At 44.5% G+C, this 21,846-nt stretch overlaps 1 protein-coding gene across 2 annotated transcripts; it reads left to right on the top strand.

Moving 5' to 3' along the window:
- The first annotated feature begins 2,188 nt into the window (after positions 1 to 2,188).
- Positions 2,189 to 7,413, top strand: metrn (meteorin, glial cell differentiation regulator). 2 transcript variants are annotated; one of them, XM_058401850.1, is made up of 4 exons: positions 2,191 to 2,590; positions 3,297 to 3,724; positions 4,747 to 4,806; positions 5,260 to 7,413. In XM_058401850.1, the coding sequence occupies exons 1-4, from the start codon at positions 2,508 to 2,510 to the stop codon at positions 5,568 to 5,570; spliced, it is 882 nt and encodes a 293-aa protein (XP_058257833.1). In that variant the 5' UTR covers positions 2,191 to 2,507; the 3' UTR covers positions 5,571 to 7,413. The 2 variants fall into 2 exon arrangements, with proteins under 2 accessions (XP_058257842.1, XP_058257833.1); XM_058401859.1 differs by lacking the exon at positions 4,747 to 4,806 and having other exon boundaries at positions 2,189 to 2,590.
- The last annotated feature ends 14,433 nt before the right edge of the window (positions 7,414 to 21,846 follow it).

Below are 21,846 nucleotides of genomic sequence, written 5' to 3'. Positions count from 1 at the left end.
ACAGACAGGCACACACACCTCAGCAGGACCACTGGACCTTTGTGTTTGATCATGTCAAAGGGCCAATAGTAACCACAACCACATCACACATCATGATTGTCTTTTATGCGCACGTGCACACACACACACACACAGACACACACACTCACACAGACACACACATACACACACACACACCCCTCAGCAGGACCACTGGACCTTTGCATTTGATCGTGTCAAAGGGCCGATAGTAACCACAACCACATCACACATCACGATTGTCTTTTATGCGCACGTGAACACACACACTCACACAGACACACACACTCACACAGACACACACACACAGACACACACACACACACACACACAGACACACACACTCACACAGACACACACAGACACACACACACACACAGACACAGACACACACACACACAGACACACACACACACACAGACACACACACACAGACACACACACACAGACACACACACACAGACACACACACACAGAAAGATGAAAGGGCAGCACAGTGAGAGTTAAACACACGTCAGAACAACCTGCAGAGAAACACACACCTGTCTCTCCATGTCTCTCTCTCTCTCTTTCCTTCACTTTAATGTTTATATTTTCACTATTTCTTAATATACACCATATTTTAGTAATAAACACAAATAAAAAATAAAAAAATAAAATAAAAAATAAATAAATAAATAAATAAATAAATAAATAAATAAATAAAACCCTGGCTGTAATTCATAAACTCCACTTCTAAAAAAACGCTTTATTGACATAAGGGTCAGATTCTTCTTCTTCTTATTATTGTTATTGTTATTGTTATTATTATTAACAAATCTGATAGCACAGAAAATTTAAAGGTTAATAACAGTTTTATTTAAACAAATTAATATAATAAGTCTAATAAATTACGCTTTTGATAAACAATAGCAGGCAAGGAACAAAAGCTGAAAAACTTCAAACTCACTTAAACAATAGACATGTTTGTAAAACTTTATCTTTCTATCTCTAGATTTGTCTTTACATTTATAACCTGAGCCACCGAATAAAGCGTGATGTGTGATGTCAGTGGGCCACAAACTAAATACCTTAATAATTTATGGCCATGAAATACCAAAGTGTTGAACCCTTAACGTAATAAGTCGTGGAGTGTCACACTTCATACATGACCTCCAGTTAATTACAGAATAAAATACATCAAATTATTCTCCCTTTAGTTTATGATGGACAATGATAAAGTCCACCTCACAAAACCAGTGACTCCAGTACACCACTGAAGTACTAATGTGTAATATTATATCCATTTTTAGGATCCTTTGGCCAAATTGGTCTAATTCAAATGATTTTTCTGTCTTACTCGTTTTAAAATTAACCACAGGTTATGTAAAAATACAAGTTCCCCATGTTTAGCTCAAGTTAATGTCAATAATCCCAGTTAATAACTAGTTATTTCAAGATAAGTTGTGATTCTGGTGTAATTTCTCATTATTCCAATACTAACTGTTATAATCGTTAAGTAACGTTTTGTTCTTCTGACTTTGAGTTATTATTTTGTTATTTTTGCTGAAACTGGACATATTTAAGTGAATAATCCTGATGTATAAGTGTTTAATCCATTAAACCCACCTCTGTCTTAATGAACTGACATTAAATAGTTTAAAAATGAAGTAACTAAGTGACATTCAATAAATGAACCCCCTTAACAAATCGTAGTTAACATGTTAAGACGAAATAGCGTCACAGATAATGTCACACTAAAATCAAGACAAAAACAAAATAATGAGTTAAATCATAATAATGAAGTGTCGTGTCAAAACATTTAACTTCTAATCATTTTCACAGATTTGTGGGTGTCAGGGTTTCCTCATAAAAGACGGAAGTTTAACAGAAACAGCACACTTTATTCAGAATAAACACACTATCACCTCAGAATTTGTGTTTTAGTGACATTTCCTGTATGTTTATGTGTTTTTGTTCGGCTTTACAGTTTAACATCTCCTCAGGATGCTAACATGCTAACGTCCCTCAGGGTTTTCTTTTAATGAACCTCCTCTGAGGTGTCCTCGTGCGACACCCCCCTCCTCTCCCCCTCCCTCCCCCTTGCTCCCCGCATCCCACTCGCCCCTCCCCCACTGTGAGTGGTTTAAAGTTTCAGCTCTCTGGCCGCTGATTGGTGCGCGCGCGCATTCCTCTGCACTGAAAAGTTGAAGCGCCGCTGGTGTCCTCGCGCACTCCGGTCCGCTCCAGCGGTTAGTGAGGAATGCACCGGGCAGCAGGGATGCTGAGATAACTGACCGGTTTAGACAGATTTAATTAGTGAGGTAAAACGGCGGGACGGAATGGAAAGCGACAATGGAGTCGGTAGAATCGAGGATTATTATTATTAAGCTTATCCGAGTTTTGTTTTAATTTACATTCCTGTGGTGGCGCTGAGCTGAGGAGAGGAAGTAACTGACCAATCTCACTGGATTTATGTCGAATCAGCTGTGTGGTCAAAAGTAACGGAAATGGAGATTTTTGTGTGGATTTTGGTGTTAATGGCGGTGACTGGACCGAGTTATTCAGCCGATGAGTGCAGCTGGAGGGGAAGGTAAGATTTACTTTTTTAAACACACCGTGTTGGTCATTCAGGATGGTCTAAGCGTGCAAAAACAACAACAACAACAACATTGCAGACCAAAATGTTTTTAAAATGTGATTTTAATCACATACTATCATACTAAATAGTGGACGGGTCTGTACTAAAGGCACGCGCAGTTTAGTGCCCTAGTTTTTTCTGAGACGGAGCGCACAGATTTTCAACATTTTCCAGTCATAAAGATTTTTTGAATTTTATTCCTATAGTAGATACTTTTATATCGATTTCATATTTTCTTCGCAAATCGTGTTTTATGGTGATTTTGTGAGTCAAAAAGTTTACAAAATGGAGAACTCGTCATAAGTTCGGTTAAATTCCGTTACTCTCCACAGGGTTTAAATAGCCAGGAGCTGGGTCTCGCGCAGTGGAATGCTAATCTTACGCAGGGTCGCGCGCACGTCCTGACTAGGCCGACGCGGGGTCGCGCGCACGCAGGGGTTCTTTGTAAACAGACTAAATGCTTAAATGAACCTTGTGCATGAGTATGTACTGATCCAAGCTGTCAGCTTGTGCAGAACATTAGAGGAATGTTTAGTGATGTAACTAATTAACACACTGACTGGTTGGTTAAAATCCCATATCAGTGCTGTATGAAGTGTGTGTGTGTGTATCTTAGTGTGTGTGTTTCACCTCTCTCTCTATCTCCTCTGTTGTGTAGTGGTCTCTCCCGGCCAGAGCAAGGTGTCGAACAGGTGTTCCTGCACTGCGCTGAAGGCTCCGTTGAGTTCCTGTACCCCAACGGAGCCCTGCGTCTCACCCTCTTGCCCCGCTTACCGAGACACCGAGTGGGTGGTACCAGCAGGATGCCCTCATCCGTCTGTGTGAAGCCGGAGCCTCAGTGGGGCGGAGCTCAGCTTTACCTGGAGAGAGGTGGCGTCCTCGAGCTATTAGTGAGCGACACACCAGGTCCCTCCTATATTCGCTGTTTCAGCATCACACCTGGGGAAAGCCCCGCCCTGTTCCTGCAGGCCACACCCCACAGTGACATCAGCAGGCGCATCGCAGCGCTCCGGTACGAGCTGAGAGGAGATCGGACCGCGGGACTGTCCGTCAACTCCGTGGATGCTGAAATAGATACGGAAGAAGGTAAGCGGAGTGAAACTGCGAGTTACCATGGAAACGCATATAAAGTTGATGTGAGGGCTGGTGGGAGGGTAAAATTCTGCACCAATATTGATTGATCCAAAATGGCCGCCTTACAAAGTTTAATCATTAATCATAGGTTGTACAGATTACACACAGTGTCCCTAATCACATCATCAGACTTCATAGACTTCCTAAACTTAGCTACGTTAGCATTGATTTCTTCAAATCAGTACACACACACACACACTGTGGGAACAGGGGGAGAGAGAGAGACAGAGAGATTGAGAGGGGGAGGGATGGAGAGAGAGTAGAGGACAAAAGCTCAGTATGGAGAGGGGACGAGTCCTTTCAACATACCGCATGAACGAGCTGTATCCGTGGTAACGGGGGGATGGTCAGCTGAGGGACAGGGCTTTTGTTCAGGAGCTAAAGACACACACACACACACACACACACACAGGATGCGAGGTAATTTAAAAAATGCACTGATGCTTCATAAGACGTTTCTCACACACACACACACACACACACACACACATACACACATACACACACACAACTTATAGACAATGTAAACTGTGCAGTGACTGTGTGTGTGTGTTTGTGATAGCATTAAGGTGAAACAGAGTAACAGGAAATGTTAAAAGACTTCACACCTCACTGCCTTTCAACAGGTGCCTTAAATCACACCAATCATAACACACACTCACACACACTCACACACACACACCTGTGTGATCTGTTTTCTAGGCTGTAAAAGTAATATGTTTGAATGGGTTTTTACTTCCTTTTCCTGTTCTGTCTAACTCATGCACACACACACACACATCTGAGAGTTTGTTCCAGTCTCACTATGACAACCAGGAAATTTGGAACATAGCCTGTGTGTGTGTGTGTGTGTGTGTCTGTGTGTGTTGGAGCTGTTCGTGATGTCTTTTGAATCGGGCAGATGAAACTGTACCCAGTGTGTGAAAGAAACTAAATGTTACCCCCCCCCTCTCTTGTGTGTGTGTGTGTGTTAGGAGCGTGCAGGCCGTGTAATGACACAGAGATGCTGATGTCAGTGTGCACAAGTGACTTTGGTGAGTCTCACACACTTTAATTTTTACTCAAGATCCAATCACACACACTCATCTACACACTGTTTGACAGTAGCAGGTGTGTACAATACCATGATAAAATCAGATAATCAGGTATATATAGATAGATAGTGTGCCATCATTGGCACTCGGCCCCACCCACTTTGTCAGGTTAAAGTTCACACAGCAGCACCTAAAATGTCCGAGTAGACACACACACACACACACAGGGTTCTTATTGAGATGTGGTCAGACAGAGCAGCATCGCCATGGAAACTCAATGTGTGTGTGTGTTTGTGTGGGGGGGTGTCTCAGGGGGTTGGATTATATTACTGGAGTCAAAGACTTAGCATTTAGAACAGGGTCAACTAATGTTCAGACACACACACACACACACAATGCAAAGTGTATGACTCAAACATTACATTGTTAAATAATCTTTCTCTGTGTTTGTAGTGGTGCGTGGGAATATCCGTGTGGTGGACGCAGACTCAGAGCATCGCGTGTCCGTGATCAGAGTGACCGCTACGCGTGTGTACCGGCAGAAGTGGCCTCTGTTCTCCAGTGTGGGCCGCCTCACTCACACTGGAGAGATCCGCACATTGTTGCGCTGCGGCGTTCGCGCTGGCTCCGGAAGCTTCCTCTTTACTGGACACGCTCACTTCGGGGAGGCGTGGCTCACCTGTGCTCCCAGGTACAAGGACTTCCTGAGAGTGTATGAGCGTGCCAAGCAGGACCTGCAGATCCCCTGCACCCTCGATACCTGACACTGATCGAGGGTGGACGAGAGAGTGAGACAAGACAACATTGTCTTCGTGGAGACACAGCGAGAGAGATCATCTTCAGAGAGACTGTCTTCACAGAGATAAAGGGAAAGAGAGATCTTTATGGACAGATATACGATATTGCCAAAAGTTTTGGGACACCTGAGTTCAGGTGTTATTTTTCAGGGGTTGGGCTCGGCCTCTTAGTTCCAGTGAAAGGAACTCTTAATGCTTCAGCTTCATAACAAAGACATTTTGAACAATTTTGGGGATGACCCCTTCCTGTTCCAACATGACTGCACACCAGTGACCAAATCAAGCTCCATAAAGACATGGATGACAGAGTCTGGTGTGGAGGAACTTGACTGGCCTGCATAGAGTCCTGACCTCAACCCCATAGAACACCTTTGGGATGAATTAGAGTGGAGACTGAGAGACAGACCTTCTCATCCAACATCAGTGTCTGGTCTAGGAGGAACGTTGTTTCACTATATATATATATATATATTCACTATCAGATATATATGGTTGAAGTGACAATAAAGCTACTTTGACTTTGAACTCACAAATACGCTTCTAGAGGAATGGTCAAAAATTCCCATAAACACACTCCTAAACCTTGTGGAAAACCTTCCCAGAAGAGATGAAGCTGTAAAGGGCGGGACAACTCCATATTACATTCATGTGCATGGAAAGGCAGACGTCCCAAAACTTTTGGCAGTATATTGTATCTAAAATGTCATCCTCATGGAAAGAGACACAAAATGAGATCATCTTGGACAGACACAAGGCATAATCTTCATGGATGGACACACACGGTGTGTTGGAATTAGAAAACGAACAATGACACTGTGTTTTTGAGATAGAGACAGAAATATGTGTGTGTTTTAAACAGACAGTAAAATGAAACCTGTACATTCCAGTTCAGAGACCATGTGTGATTCTCCACTGTCCTGTCTCGTGTCTCTCTGTGAAGACGTGCAGGAAGACGTGACGCCTCAGGACTTCGACACATAAGCTATAAGCGAAAGACATGTAGCGCGACACGCTTGTCAGTATTCACACCGCTCACGGGTTAAATATCTCAAATATAAATTTGCACTGAGGAGGGAGCTGAAACCAAATGAAAGCAGATGATATGTAGCATGCGTACACACACATGTGTGTGTAAATATTAAGCCTAGCTCGAGGTTTGATCTCATCAACATCCTAAGCTGGACCACGCTGTTGTTTATGAGGTGTCCTAAACAGACTACTTCTCTGTGACGCTAGCAGTAGGTTTGTCCCACACGGAACTTTGCTAGCATGCTAACGCTAAACTGGTGAAAAGGGCAGGATTTAGATGTTGAAGCACTTTCACTGCGCCTCTGTTCATGCCACTTAAATACCTGTCTTTATTAGAGTGTTTTTTTTTAAACCGAAACTGACCAGATGTTTATTTTTATTCTTTTTTGGGGGAGAAAAGCTGGATTTTTATTTACTTGACTTTATTTTTTGTTTTTTAAAAAAAAAAAAAAATAGATGTATGAGAAATATATTTTATTGAACCTGGTAAAGATTTTCTGTGGGAGAGTAGGCAGATAATCCTATAATTTCACGATACATCACAATATTCTTGCTGTTCAGTTCAGATGTTGTCGTGTGTGTATGTGCGTAATGGTTAAATGTTTATGGTTGTGCACTACTCCGGCGGAGAGAGAAACCAAACAGAACTCTGAGCCGCTTTTTACTGCCTCATTTGTGTGTGTGTGTGTGTGTGTATGAATATTGTTGTAAATAAGATGTTTTAGAAGAGAGAATATTGTGTACATGTGAGCCATGTGACTGATTAAAAACATTTAAATGACTTGACTGATTTGTGATGTGTATATAAAACAAACACTACACACACACTACACACACACCTCTCAGCCAATCTGAAAGTATTTTCCATGAACATGGTATAAGAGGAATAAAACACAGCCATTTCAGTAAAATACTGATAATGATAACGTATTAAAGCAAGTATGTTTATATAAACCGGAACTATAGTCCGAGCTGCTGATACAGGCAACTAATCAACACCTGACCAATCAGAATCCAGAACTCTGTGATGTCATATCGACACACCCAGTTCCACTTCAGCTCTCTCTGATTATTTTTCTGTTATAAAGAGAAACAGAATATCTCACCATGGGGTCAATTCAGTCTTCAGCGTACTATAACTAGTTAAACCATTCAGACTAGCATGGCATATAATCTTTATCATTGAGCAAACCCATACCCAAGACCCCCCCCACACACACACAACCCAAGTACCTCACATTCACACCCAAGACCCTCCCACCCACAACCCAAGTCCCTCCCACCCACAACCCAAGTCCCTCCCATCCAGTCCCCCCAAACATACACACACCCAAGCCAATCCCCCCCACCCCACAGACATACTGCAGTTCATTTGTTTTAAAGTGGCTCATTAAGAAGTCTGATAATGTTTACTCTATAAAAAAATCTCGGATTCCCCAAATCATAAAACTCTGACTTTTACAGAGCAGGGGAAAGAAATTCATCAGATATCAGATGGTTTGTAACAAACAATTTAGGAACAATTTGTGTAAAGTATCTGAAAGTAATAAAAATAAAGTTATGAAAAGGCACCAGATTTACAAAAAATCTCAAACAAAATAAGGAGAAATGAACTAGAAAGAAAAACAGAATAAAAGTGTAAGTTTATATGACATTATATACTATTATTTTTATTATTAATGATTTAAAAAAATCGAACAAATCCATAAAACTGAGCTCACTTTAAGTTTCTTATTGGTTTTTGTCACTGTAAATGGAGGGTGTACAAACTTTTGCACTGAACTTTCTTTTGTATCCATTCTTTTGTATTGTTTTAAATGACATGACAAGTCTCTCTCTCTCTCTCTCTCTCTCTCTCTCTCTCTCTCGCTCTCTGTGTGTGTGCGTGATAACCCTGTAATCTCCGTGGAGAACTCAGCCACCACAGGAACACCCTTTTTTGTTCTTCAAGGGTCTGCAGATGGCCCTAATCCCCTAAAAATGCGGAGGGAAAACCTGAGTGTCAGTGTGTGTGTGTGTGTGTGTGTGTCATGGGGGGTCTTGACGTGGCCATTCAGTATTTCTCGTTTCCCACCAAAATGGACAATGTGAAAGAAGATTGAAGATGTAGAGGAGTGAACTTAATTGTCACTCTTGTGTCTTATGTCTCTCTCTCTCTCTCTCTCTCTCTCTCGCTCGCTCGCTCACACACACACACAGATTTTCCCTCCACATTTATAAGAGGATTTAGAATAAGTGGACAAATTAGTGAAGGCAGACAGACAGCAAAGAAGGAACTTATGAGTTGAGGAATTTTTCAGAACCTTCACAGTTCTTGGGCGAGTTCCTCGTCTCGTACTGCATTATGGAAATTTAGTTCAGTTAAAAATGTTATAACCTGAAGCACAAACAAATGTGACATGGTGTGAAGAATCGCACATTAATGTACAGACTCAAGAGCACATGGTCTGGTTCCTCCAGTAGAAACCTGGCTGAAGCTCCTGGGTTCCTGAAAAGAGTCTTGTATTGTGAACAGTGTGGATTTTGGAGAGAGAGAAGAAATGAAGAAGGCAGCTAACATTAGCTTTGCTAGCTCACTGCCTATAGGCATGCTAACTAACCTCACCTCTCAAATCAGGTGCTAGATTCAAGTTTGTGGAACATTTTCATGGAATAAGTTCTTCATCTCCTCTTTATCCTCAGTATGATCTTCCTACCAGGAAAAGTCAATGACATTTATCCCTAATGAGAAGCCTGAGGTGACAGTGGTGAGGAAAAACTCCCTGAGATGTTCTGAGGAAGAAACCTTGAGAGGAACCAGGCACTGAAGAGAACCTCATCCTCATCTGGGTGACACTGGACAGGAAATGATGTAAATGTTCATAAAGTTCTTTCTACAGCAGAAACCAAGACCTCCTGAGGAACTAACAGGTCAGTGTAGTTTCTGAAGTCATTATAACACTAATTCCTTCCTGTAGAAATCTGACCGATGCAGCGGCAGGTCAGAGATAGTGTGATAGTCTCCAAGTGGTTCTGTCCACAGCAATCTCCTGGGTCACAGAGAGAGAGAGAGAGAGAGAGAGAGAGAGATTTGATTTTTAAAAATACATTTATTTCATTGTGCAAACAATTTTCAGAAAATCAAAAAACACACCATATTAATAAATAGCATTATTACTTAAAAAGTGCTAAAAAATCAAGGGGCATTTAAAACTGTGTAAAAATTACTTTTCCTTCATTAATAGAGCACAAAGCATTATTTTTACACCATCTCATCTCAAAGGCAGCAAGATCATCCACAGAATTTTAAAAACAAAAGTCAATTAGAACTCTGGATCTGACAAAAGCTGGGAATAAAACAGTAACATCATGACCTGGGATTTTTTCTATATTGTTTCTCCTGCTGATGTGGATGGCCAGTTTTCCCTGACCCAAGATAAAATTTAACAGCTGACAAGTAAAGCGCTTCCTGCGAACATACTTAAAACCAAAGATAAAAGTCTCCATTGAAAAAACTTCCTTAAAAGAGTTAAACAGGGTCTGTAAAATCATAAATAGTGGCTTTAATCTAAGACATTGAGTAAAAGCGTGATAGACAGTTTCCCTGTTAAAACAAAAAGGAAATTCTGCTCCAACCTCAGGGTTTAAAACTGAAATAAAAGCATTAACAGCAACGGCACCGTGCAGAACTCTCCACTGCAAGTCTCCTGCTCTTGTAGTTAATGGTGGCTTATACAGGGATCTCCATTCTGCTTTTACATTTTCATTTAATCTGAGCACACTGAGCCAGGGCATATCAACCTTCTTATTTAAAACCTTTCTGTTAATAAACATGACACAAGCTTTATACACACTTTTCCCTGTAACATTCAAGAAATCCAAAACCATGGATTTCCCAACTTCCAGGAATGGCCCCGTGCAGTTCTCCAGTTTTGGCCGGATGGTTACAATGTGGAAGATGTCTCTGCAGCATGCAGCTGGAAAGCTCTGTGCCGTTGAGGAGTCTCTGTATGAACAGCAGACGAAAAGCCGCCGTCCTGCTTTGCAGATGAACGAGTCCTTGCCCACCCTCTTCCTTTGGTAGGTACAGCACACCCTGGGGCACCCAGTGCAGCTTGTCCCAGAAGAAGTTGACCATCACAGCTTGTACCTCAGCTAGCTAGCTATGTGGGGGAGGATCTACACAGGTCAGCTTATGCCAGAAGCTATAAGGTTATTGGTGACTAATGTACGCCCTCTATACGACATTTCTGGTGTTATCCATTTCCATTTCTCCAATCTACCTTTAACCTTCTCTACAACCCCCTCCCAATTCCTCTGTGTAGTGACCTCATCTTCTAAAAACACACCTAAATATTTAAAACCATCTCTTCGTCAGGTCAAACCATCAGGAAGGTGTGGCTTTCCTTCTGTCCATTTTCCACACAACAATGCTTCACTTTTGGTCCAATTCACCTTGGCAGAGGACAATACATTAAAATCATCAAACAATTTCATTAAAACATGCACATCACTTTGTCTGCTTATTAAAACTGTCACATCATCAGCATAGGCAGATAAACGGATTGTGCTCTGGTGATCTGGTAGATGAAGGCCATGTAAACTTCTCCTTACCTTTTCTAATAAAGGTTCAATGGCTAGAGAATATAACATACCAGATAAAGAGCATCCCTGTCTTATCTCTCTGTTAACCTTAAAAGGAATGCATAAGCCACCATTAACTTTAAGTATGCTCTCCACCTCGCTGTAAAGAACCTTTATCTTGTTTATAAAATCGTGGCAAAAGTGTTCAACTCTATCAAACGCCTGTTCTTGGTCTAGCGATATCAGTCCAATGTCATAATTCAGCAGCTTAGAGACCTCAATAACATCCCGAATGAAGGACACATTGTCAAAAATGTACCTATTAGGGACACAGTAGGTCTGGTCCGGATGAATGTCATAGTCCATTACTTTTTTCAACCTGTTAGCTAGCGCTTTTGAGAGCAGTTTATAATCTGTACAGAGAAGGCGAAACCGGGCGCCAGTTTTTAATGTCGGTAAGGTCACCTTTTTTGGTAAAAGGGTGAGAACTGCCCTACGACAACTCAGAGGTAGCCTTCCTCCAGTCAAGATACTATTAAGTACTTGTAACAGATCTTCTCCTAGAATTTCCCAGAAGCACTTATAGAATTCAATGGGAAGGCCATCAAGCCCTGGCGCCTTCCCTACCTCCATACCTAGAAGAGCTCTGTGCAGTTCCTCTAAGCTCAGTGTACCTGAGAGTCCTATGTTAGCTTCCTCAGATACCTGGGGTAAGTTGTTGTAGAAAACGCTGTCCTGACTGTGTCCTGGCCCGAGTTCGCTTCTGTACAGTTGTTCATAAAAACAAACTGCTCTCTTTCTTATATCTTTAGGGTTTAGTAACAGATCCCCAGCCTCAGAACGTAGGGCATGGATTAGTCTTTTTTGTCTGTTTTTTTTCTCTAGACTGAAGAAAAACTTAGATGGTGCATCCATCTGATCTACATTCTGGAACCTGGACCTTCACCCCCTTTGGACCTGTGCCTTCACCCCTAGAATTTCAGCCAACTTAGTCTTTCTCTTAGAGAGAAGCTCCATGTATTTTTGGTCTTGTGTGGATTCTGTTAGTTCTTGCAGTTTAATTATATCGGTCTCTAAGGCTTTCAAGGACTTGGTTAGTTCTTTAGAACTGTTGAGAGCATACTGTTGACAAAACTGTTGAATCTGCACTTTACCAAAATCCCACCACCTCTGTACAGATTGAAAAGACAGTTTCCTAGCTCTAAAATCATCCCAAAACATTTTAAAAGTTTCTCTAAAATCATTATTACTCAATAAAATTGTGTTTAAGTGCCAATAGGCACTTTGAGGCCTGATAGAGCTTAAAATGATAGAGCACAAGACCATGCTGTGATCAGAGAAACTAACCGGTAAAATAGTACAGCTTTTTAATACGCCAGGATGGTGTCTAAAAACATAAAATCTGTCTAATCTCACCAGAGATAAAACATTATCACGTGTGTGTGTCCATGTGTACTGTCTTTGATTATCATGTGTACTGTCTTTGATTATCAAAGCTCATGACCATAAGTAAGAGTAGGAACGTAGATTGACTGGTAAATTGAGAGCTTCGCCTTTCGGCTCAGCTCCTTCTTCACCACAACAGACCAGTACATAGACCGCATCGCTGCTGCTGCTGCACCAATCCGTCTGTCAATCTCACACTCCATCCTTCCCTCACTTGTAAACAAAACCCCGAGATACTTAAACTCCTCCACTTGAGGAAGGAACACCCCTCCAACCTGGAGGGGACAAACCACCTTTTTCCGGTCGAGAACCATGGCCACGGATTTGGAGGTGCTGATCCTCATCCCAGCCGCTTCGCACTCGGCTGCGAACTGCCCCAGCGCATGCTGTAAGTCCTGGCTCGAAGGAGCCAACAGGACAACGTCATCTGCAAAAAGCAGAGACGAAATTCTATGATCCCCAAACCGGACTCCCTCCACCACCTGGCTGCGCCTAGAAATTCTGTCCATAAAAATAATGAACAGAACCGGTGACAAAGGACAACCCTGCTGGAGTCCAACATGCACTGGGAACAGATCTGAATTACAGCCGGCAATGCGAACCAAGCTCCTGCTCCGGTCATACAGAGACCAAACAGCCCTTAACAGAGGGCCACGGACCCCATACTCCCAGAGCACCTCCCACAGAATGCCACGAGGGACACGGTCGAATGCCTTCTCCAAGTCCACAAAACATATGTGGACTGATTGGACAAACTCCCATGTACCCTCAAGCACCCTGTGAAGGATATAGAGCTGGTCCAGTGTCCCACGACTAGGACGAAACCCGCATTGTTCCTCTTGAATCCGTGGTTCGACTAAAGGACTGACTCTCCTCTCCAGTACCCTGGAATAGACTTTCCCTGGGAGGCTGAGGAGTGTGATCCCCCTATAGTTGGAACACACCCTCCGATCCCCCTTCTTAAAAAGAGGGACCACCACCCCGGTCGCCCAGTCCAGAGGCACTGTCCCTAACTGCCACGCTATGTTGCAGAGACGTGTCAGCCAAGACAGCCCCACAACATCCAGAGACATAAGGTACTCAGGGCAAATCTCATCCACTCCCGGCACCTTGCCACCAAGGAGCTGCTGGACTACCTCAGTGACTTCAGCTTGGGTAATGGATGAATCTACCTCTGAGTCCTCAGCCTCTGCTTCCTCTACGGAAGGTGTGTCAGTAGGATTGAGGAGATCCTCGAAGTATTCCTTCCACCTTCCGACAATATCCCCAGTCAAGGTCAGCAACTCTCCACCAGCACCATACACAGTGCTGGCAGAGAGCTGCTTACCCCTTCTGAGGCGCCGGACGGTCTGCCAGAATTTATATATAGTCCTTCTCCATGGCCTCCCCGAACTCCTCCCAGACCCGAGTTTTTGCTTCCACAACCACCCGGGCTGCAGCTCGCTTGGCCTGCCGGTACTCATCAGCTGCCTCCGGAGTCCCACGAGCCAACCAGGCTCGATAGGACTCTTTCTTCAGCTTGACAGCATCCCTTACTTCCAGTGTCCACCACTGGGTTCGGGGATTGCCGCCACGACAGGCGCCAGAGACCTTACGGCCACAGCTCCTGGTAGCTGCGTCAACAATGGAGGAGGAGAACATGGTCCACTCAGACTCAATGTCCCCAACCTCCCTCGGAATCTTGTCGAAACTCTCCCGGAGGTGGGAGTTGAAGACCTCCCTAACAGAGGGTTCAGCCAGACGTTCCCAACAGACCCCCACAATACGTTTGATGACACAGATGACAGAATGGTCATCTGAATTTGAATTTGATGGTCAGATGACACAACCACAAAGTCGATCATAGACCTCCGGCCTAAAGTGTCCTGGTACCACGTGTACTGATGGGCACCCTTATGCTTGAACATGGTGTTCATTATGGACAGACTGTGACTAGCACAGAAGTCCAATAACAGAACACCACTTGAGTTCAGATCAGGGGGACCGTTCCTCCCAATCACGCCCCTCCAGGTAACACTGTTGTTACCCACATGGGCGTTGAAGTCCCCCAGTATAACTATGGAGTCCCCAGTCGGGGCACCTTCCAGCACCCCTCGTAGGGTCTCCAAGAAGGTTGGGTACTCCACACTGCTGTTCGGCCCGTAAGCCGAAACAACAGTGAGGCCCCTATCCCCCACCCAAAGGTGCAGGGAAACCACCCTCTCATTTACTGGGGAAAACTCCAACACATGGCGGCTGAGCTCAGGGGCTATAAGCAAGCCCACCCCAGCCTGCCGCCTCTCACCATGAGGTACTCCAGAGTAGTAGAGGGTCCAACCTCTCTCAAGGAGTTGGGTTCCAGAGCCCAGGCTGTGCATGGAGGCGAGCCCGACTATCTCTAGCCGGTACCACTCAGCCTCCCCCACCAGCTCAGGCTCCTTCCCCCCCGGTGAAGTGACATTCCATGTCCCAAGAGCCAGATTCTTTAACCAGGGTTTGGGTCATCTAGGCCCCTGCCCATGACTGGTACCCAAAACACATTGCACCAGCCCCTTATGCTCCTTCCTACGGGTGGTGGGCCTACGGGAAGACAGGCCTACGTCGCTCTTTCGGGCTATGCCCGGACGAGTCCCATAGGCGAAGACTCGGCCACCAGGCGCTTGCCTGCATGCCCCAGCCCCAGGCCTGGCTCCAGGTTGGGGCCCCGGTAACGCCAATCCGGGTGACGTAAGGGTCCTTGCTTTCTTTTTCTTCATAAGGGGGATTTGAACCGCTCTTAGTCTGACCCGTCACCTAGGACCCGTTTGCCTTGGGAGACCCTACCAGGGGCACTTGGCCCCTGACAACATGGCTCCTAGGCTCATTCAGGTACTCAAACCCCTCCACCACAATAAGGTAGCGGTTCAGGGAGGGGCACTTAGTTCATGTGTGTTAATAACTTTGATGAGGCGATTACGTGAGGGTAAGTGAGGTTCTACATGATTTCTGTCTAGGTTTTGTTCTGTGCAGTTAAAATCCCCTCCCAGAAATAAAAATTAATCAGTGGAGCAGCTCTGCAGAGTAAGATTCAAAGTGTCTAAAAACAGCATCCTCTCTATTGCTGAGGTTGGAACATACACACAAATAAAAGCAAATACATTATTTTCAAACTGTGCTTGAACCTTCAGTAATCTCCCTTTTACTACCTCTTCATACTGATAAGACACAGGACTAAAACTTTTCATAAATAAAATGCCAACTCCTCCACTAAGTGTGGTATTATGGCTAAGAACAGAGATCCCTTCCCATTCCCTGGTCCAGTCAGTGGCATTTTTAAAATCACTGAGTTTCCTGAATAAAAGTAACATCTATTTTTTTCTGTTTAATGAGTTTGAACAGTTCGGCTCTTTTTCATGGATCTCTGGCACCATTTAAATTCAAAGAAGCAATCCGTACTTCACCCATAATCCAAAATAAGAATAAAAGCAGGCACAACAGAAGACAAACCCCATTGGAATTCCTAATCTTAATCCCTGTCATCATTAAATTCTGAGTTGAGTTTTCTCACTATTTTCTTTAGCCTGTAAACTTCCTTGTTAGCGAAACATCCCTCAGCCATTAAACTTTTAGATTTGTCTATAAACTGTTTTAGGTCAGGAAAATATTCTCTGACCTGTATGCCTCTCTTGTTTTTTGTTGCCTTTAGAAACAGTTTGATATCATCTACATTATAGTTTTTGCCTGAACCCTCACTCTGGGACAGAACAGTGCTGGAGTCAGATAGCTCACTTTCTGTCTCATGTTGGTCCTCTGATTCCTCCAGCTTGGCTTTCTTCTGAACTCTACACTCACTGCTCTTGTCTGAGTTTTTTCTTTTTAGTGGCGCTTTAAAAATCACGCACTCCATCTCCATTTCACTGCCGGTTGTTCAACATTGCTGATTAACTGATTATTGTCGGTATGTGATGTGTTTTCGCTCGTACCTGTGTTTGTCGGCTCCGTTGAGGTCGGTCCAGCCTCCACAGGCCCAGCGGCACACTCCTCTTCCCCGGCAGGTGCGGTGTCAGCGGTGGGCTCTGCCTCGGCCGGACCGGCCTCAGACGGTCCTGCGATGATCGGTTCGGTGGAACTGTTCTCGTTTATTCCGTTCGTTGTATCATTATTTTTGTTGGAACAATCACGAACTAAGTGTCCTGTTTTTCCGCAACCGAAACATTTCATTTTCTCAGTGGTGACAAAGACAACATAATTAAAGTCATCCACCTGGATATTTAGTGCCAGATCTAGATCCTCGTCGTCTTTCATGATCATGTACACGAAGCTCCTAAACGAAACTTGAAAATGTTTCAATAAAGGAGATTCGCATCCGATCGGGATCATCTTAATCCGCGACACCAGTTTTCCGTACCGGGACAGCGCCTGCTTTAAAATATCATCGCTGATAAACGGAGGGACATTTGAAATGGTGACTTTTTTCGATGGTGTTGAAAGAGGGAGAATGGGAGAGAGAGACCCGTCGAGAACCAGGCGATGTTCAACCAGTGTAGTTACCTTTTCTACGGAATAAGAACATGGAATAAAATATTCTCTTCATAAAATAAATAAAACCAAACAGGGTAAAGACCACTCTAAAATATAAAAACACCACACATCATTCATCATCAGAGTTTTCCCTGTTCACTCTCGTTATCAGTTTCTTCAGATGGAAAATTTCAACATCAATAAAAGCTCCTTCCCGTCTGAAGAACTTAACGTCATGAATAAACTTTCGATCAGGGAAAAACTCTTCTAATGCTACGTTCTTCTGCCATTTGGTGTTCCTTAAAACTCTTTAATATGTTCTGCACTATACACAACATTAACCTGTTCCTCCTGAGATCGAACATTAAAACTGAATCTGACATGCAGTCATCACTGTCCGATTCCCATTCCTCCACCTTTGTATCTCTTTTTGCTTGCTTTTTTCCCCGTCCCTTACCTTGCTTTTTCCTTTTATTTGGAACTTTAAAAACGGGCTCATCCACCATGTCCATGTCTGCACTGGTCTAGTGTCCGGTGTTTCCAGGCGGTCACTCTGCACCTCCATGCCTGCCTCTGCCAGCGCAGGCAGCTCCAGCACTGCATCAGAACCCACTGAGCTCTTCTCAGTGGAGCACGGCTTCTCCCGGTCCAGTTGAGCCGAGCATGGCTCTTCCGCGTCCGGTTTGGCCCTGCATGGCTTTTCCGGGGCTGGTTTAGCTCCAGTGGACTTCTGGGCTGCAGGCTGGGCTTGGGGCTCACTTTCTTTCGGGTCTGGTACAGCAGCAGCTTCGGGGCCCTCAGCAACCGGCTGAACTGTAGCTGCAGGGGGAACGACCCCAGCAGACTCAGCTGCGTCCTGCCCCGGTCGCTCAGAAACACCGGGGTCACTCTGCCTCTCAGGGCAGGCCCGAGCAAGATGACCAGTTTTTACACATTTAAAACACTTAATGTCAGCATCAGATGAAACAAAGATGTTGTAGTCAAATCCATCAACAGTGAATTTAAAAACAGCATTAAGCTCCTCCACACCTTCTTTCAGAACGATAAACACCATTCTCCTGAAAGACACCAAGTGCTTCACCAGTGGGGATTTACAACCAAGGGGGATTCTCTTAATGGGGGAGACAATTTGCCCGTAGCGAGACAGCTCTTTACAGATAGGCTCGTCAGAAATAAAAGGAGGGACATTGGACAACATGACCTTTTTAGATGGGGAACTGAGGGGAGGAACCAGTATTGTCTCATTATTCACCACAATACCCTTCTGAATCAGATTTCTCACTTTCTCAACATTATTCAGAAACACCACAATGGCACTGTTCATTCTGGAGGCGGAGACAATGTTCTCATGCCCCACCACGTTACCGACTGCTAGACAACATTCTTCCACACTCGCCGGACACACAACACGGACACCGTGCCAGACACACAACACGGACACCGTGCCGGACACACAACACGGACACCATGCCGGACACACAACACGGACACCGTGCCGGACACACAACACGGACACCGTGCCGGACACACAACATGGACACCGTGCCGGACACACAACACGGACACCGTGCCGGACACACAACATGGACACCGTGCTGGCGAGTCAAACTCTCACACAGCCTCTCGTTTGGATCCGCCATAACCACGCTTCACCGAAACGCTACTCACACACACACCTGCACACCCCCACACACACTCGCTCACACACACAGTTATTATCCGCACACACACACTCACACAATAAGTATATAAATACTCCGAGACCTTAATCGGAAAGAAAAAAAAAAAAAAAGGCAAAATGCCAACCGAAAAAAATTGGCAAAATGCCAACCACTCTCACACGCTCCACACGCCACACTCGCCTCTCTCCGCCACGCATGTACAGAGAGAGAGAGAGAGAGAGAGAGAGAGAAACAGAGAGAGATAGAGAGAGAGAAACAGAGAGAGAGAGAGAGAGAGAGAGAAACAGAGAGAGATAGAGAGAAAAACAGAGAGAGAAAGAGAGAGAGAGAAACAGAGAGAGATAGAGAAAAAGAAAAACAGAGAGAGAGAGAGAAAGAAAAACAGAAAGAGAGAGAGAGAAACAGAGAGAGAGAGAGAGAGAGAGAGAGAGAGAAAGAAAAACAGAGAGAGAGAGAGAGAGAGAGAGAGAGAAAGAAAAACAGAGAAAGAGAAAGAGAGAGAAAGAGAGAGAAAAAGAAAAACAGAGAGAGAGAGAAAAAGAGAGAGAGAAAGAAAAACAGAGAGAGAGAGAGAGTCAACCTCAAAAAGACCAAAATAGAAAATTGCAAAGAGTATAACTACTTAGGAAACTGAGTTCCACAGGAAGTTTCAGTCCAGCAGTGAATGAGCTGACCGAGATCACGCGCAGGGCGTTCTACACCATCAAAAAACACATACAGATCCACATCCCAATTCCAATCTGGATCAAATTATACCTATCAATAATCCAACCTATTCTGCTGTATGGGAGTGAGGTCTGGGGGCCACTGACACACCAAAACTTTACACAATGGGATAAACACCCAGCTGAAATCATCCACACACAATTCTGTAAATCCATTCTACAAATCCACAGGAACACCACAAACACCGGCTGCCGAGACGAATCAGGCCGATTCCCACTGCTGCTCCAAATTCAGAAAAGATCCATCAAATATCATCACCTAAAACACAGTGACCCTCAGAGCTATCACTACAAACACAGTGACCCTCAGAGCTGTCACTACAAACACAGTGACCCTCAGAGCTCTCACTACAAACACAGTGACCCTCAGAGCTATCACTACAAACACAGTGACCCTCAGAGCTATCACTACAAACACAGTGACCCTCAGAGCTATCACTACAAACACAGTGACCCTCAGAGCTATCACTACAAACACAGTGACCCCTCAGAGCTATCACTACAAACACAGTGACCCTCAGAGCTCTCACTACAAACACAGTGACCCCTCAGAGCTATCACTACAAACACAGTGACCCTCAGAGCTATCACTACAAACACAGTGACCCCCAGAGCTCTCACTACAAACACAGTGACCCCTCAGAGCTATCACTACAATCACAGTGACCCCTCAGAGCTCTCACTACAAACACAGTGACCCCCAGAGCTCTCACTACAAACACAGTGACCCCTCAGAGCTCTCACTACAAACACAGTGACCCTCAGAGCTATCACTACAAACACAGTGACCCTCAGAGCTATCACTACAAACACAGTGACCCCTCAGAGCTATCACTACAAACACAGTGACCCTCAGAGCTCTCACTACAAACACAGTGACCCCTCAGAGCTATCACTACAAACACAGTGACCCCCAGAGCTATCACTACAAACACAGTGACCCCCAGAGCTATCACTACAAACACAGTGACCCTCAGAGCTATCACTACAAACACAGTGACCCCTCAGAGCTATCACTACAAACACAGTGACCCTCAGAGCTATCACTACAAACACAGTGACCCCTCAGAGCTCTCACTACAAACACAGTGACCCCTCAGAGCTATCACTACAAACACAGTGACCCCTCAGAGCTCTCACTACAAACACAGTGACCCCCAGAGCTCTCACTACAAACACAGTGACCCTCAGAGCTATCACTACAAACACAGTGACCCCTCAGAGCTATCACTACAAACACAGTGACCCCTCAGAGCTATCACTACAAACACAGTGACCCTCAGAGCTCTCACTACAAACACAGTGACCCCTCAGAGCTATCACTACAAACACAGTGACCCTCAGAGCTATCACTACAAACACAGTGACCCCCAGAGCTATCACTACAAACACAGTGACCCTCAGAGCTCTCACTACAAACACAGTGACCCCTCAGAGCTATCACTACAAACACAGTGACCCTCAGAGCTATCACTACAAACACAGTGACCCCCAGAGCTATCACTACAAACACAGTGACCCTCAGAGCTATCACTACAAACACAGTGACCCCCAGAGCTCTCACTACAAACACAGTGACCCTCAGAGCTATCACTACAAACACAGTGACCCTCAGAGCTATCACTACAAAGCCCTGCAGTGCCAAGAGCTGAGCAGAGAGAAGTGTCCCCTCACCCGGCTGGTCCTGACCCTCAGCTCACCAACACACACTAACACACTTCTACATCAGGAGCAGCTGCACACAGGAACCATCAGACCTCACCACATTATAACACAACAACACCACAACTACATCACACACTGGAACACACACACACACACACACACACACACAAAGTAAAATGCAGTGCTATCTGGCCCTAAATCCACAGTACACTGTAGCTGAATACCTGAGCACAGTGACTGACCACCAGCACAGAACCACACTGACCAGGTACAGACTCAGCGCACACACACTGGCCATGGAGACGGGCCGCTATAAGAAATCATGGCTCCCTACAGAGCAGAGAGTGTGTACACAGTGGAACAGCAACACAGTGGACACAGAGCTGCACTTCATAACTGAATGCAAAAAATTCCAACATCTACGTCAAATATATTTCAAAATATTCCAGTTAATCCATCTCCAGTTCTCCCTCCTGACCAACACTGACCAACTGACCATCCTATTGGGGAGAGGAAAGAGAGGACAGTATGTATCTCCCTGCCACAAGCTGAGGGACAGTGAGTGACCCACCCAAACACACACACACACACACACAGCCCTGTTTGTCTTAAGATCTAATTAATTATATTTATTTATATTCTCTCTTATTTATG

Source organism: Hemibagrus wyckioides, linkage group LG01 (genome assembly GCF_019097595.1).
Source record: "Hemibagrus wyckioides isolate EC202008001 linkage group LG01, SWU_Hwy_1.0, whole genome shotgun sequence".
Taxonomy (NCBI): Eukaryota; Metazoa; Chordata; class Actinopteri; order Siluriformes; family Bagridae; genus Hemibagrus; species Hemibagrus wyckioides.
The sequence above is the reverse complement of the archived record's forward strand: the minus strand, read 5'-3'. Positions and strand labels throughout refer to the sequence as shown.

Bases quoted from the DNA above. Each gene is read 5' to 3' on its own strand.
- metrn (XM_058401850.1), top strand. From the start codon at position 2,508: ATGGAGATTTTTGTGTGGATTTTGGTGTTAATGGCGGTGACTGGACCG. The intron at 3,725-4,746 runs GTAAGCGGAGTG...TGTGTGTGTTAG, and splicing joins TGAAATAGATACGGAAGAAG to GAGCGTGCAGGCCGTGTAAT. The intron at 4,807-5,259 runs GTGAGTCTCACA...CTGTGTTTGTAG, and splicing joins AGTGTGCACAAGTGACTTTG to TGGTGCGTGGGAATATCCGT.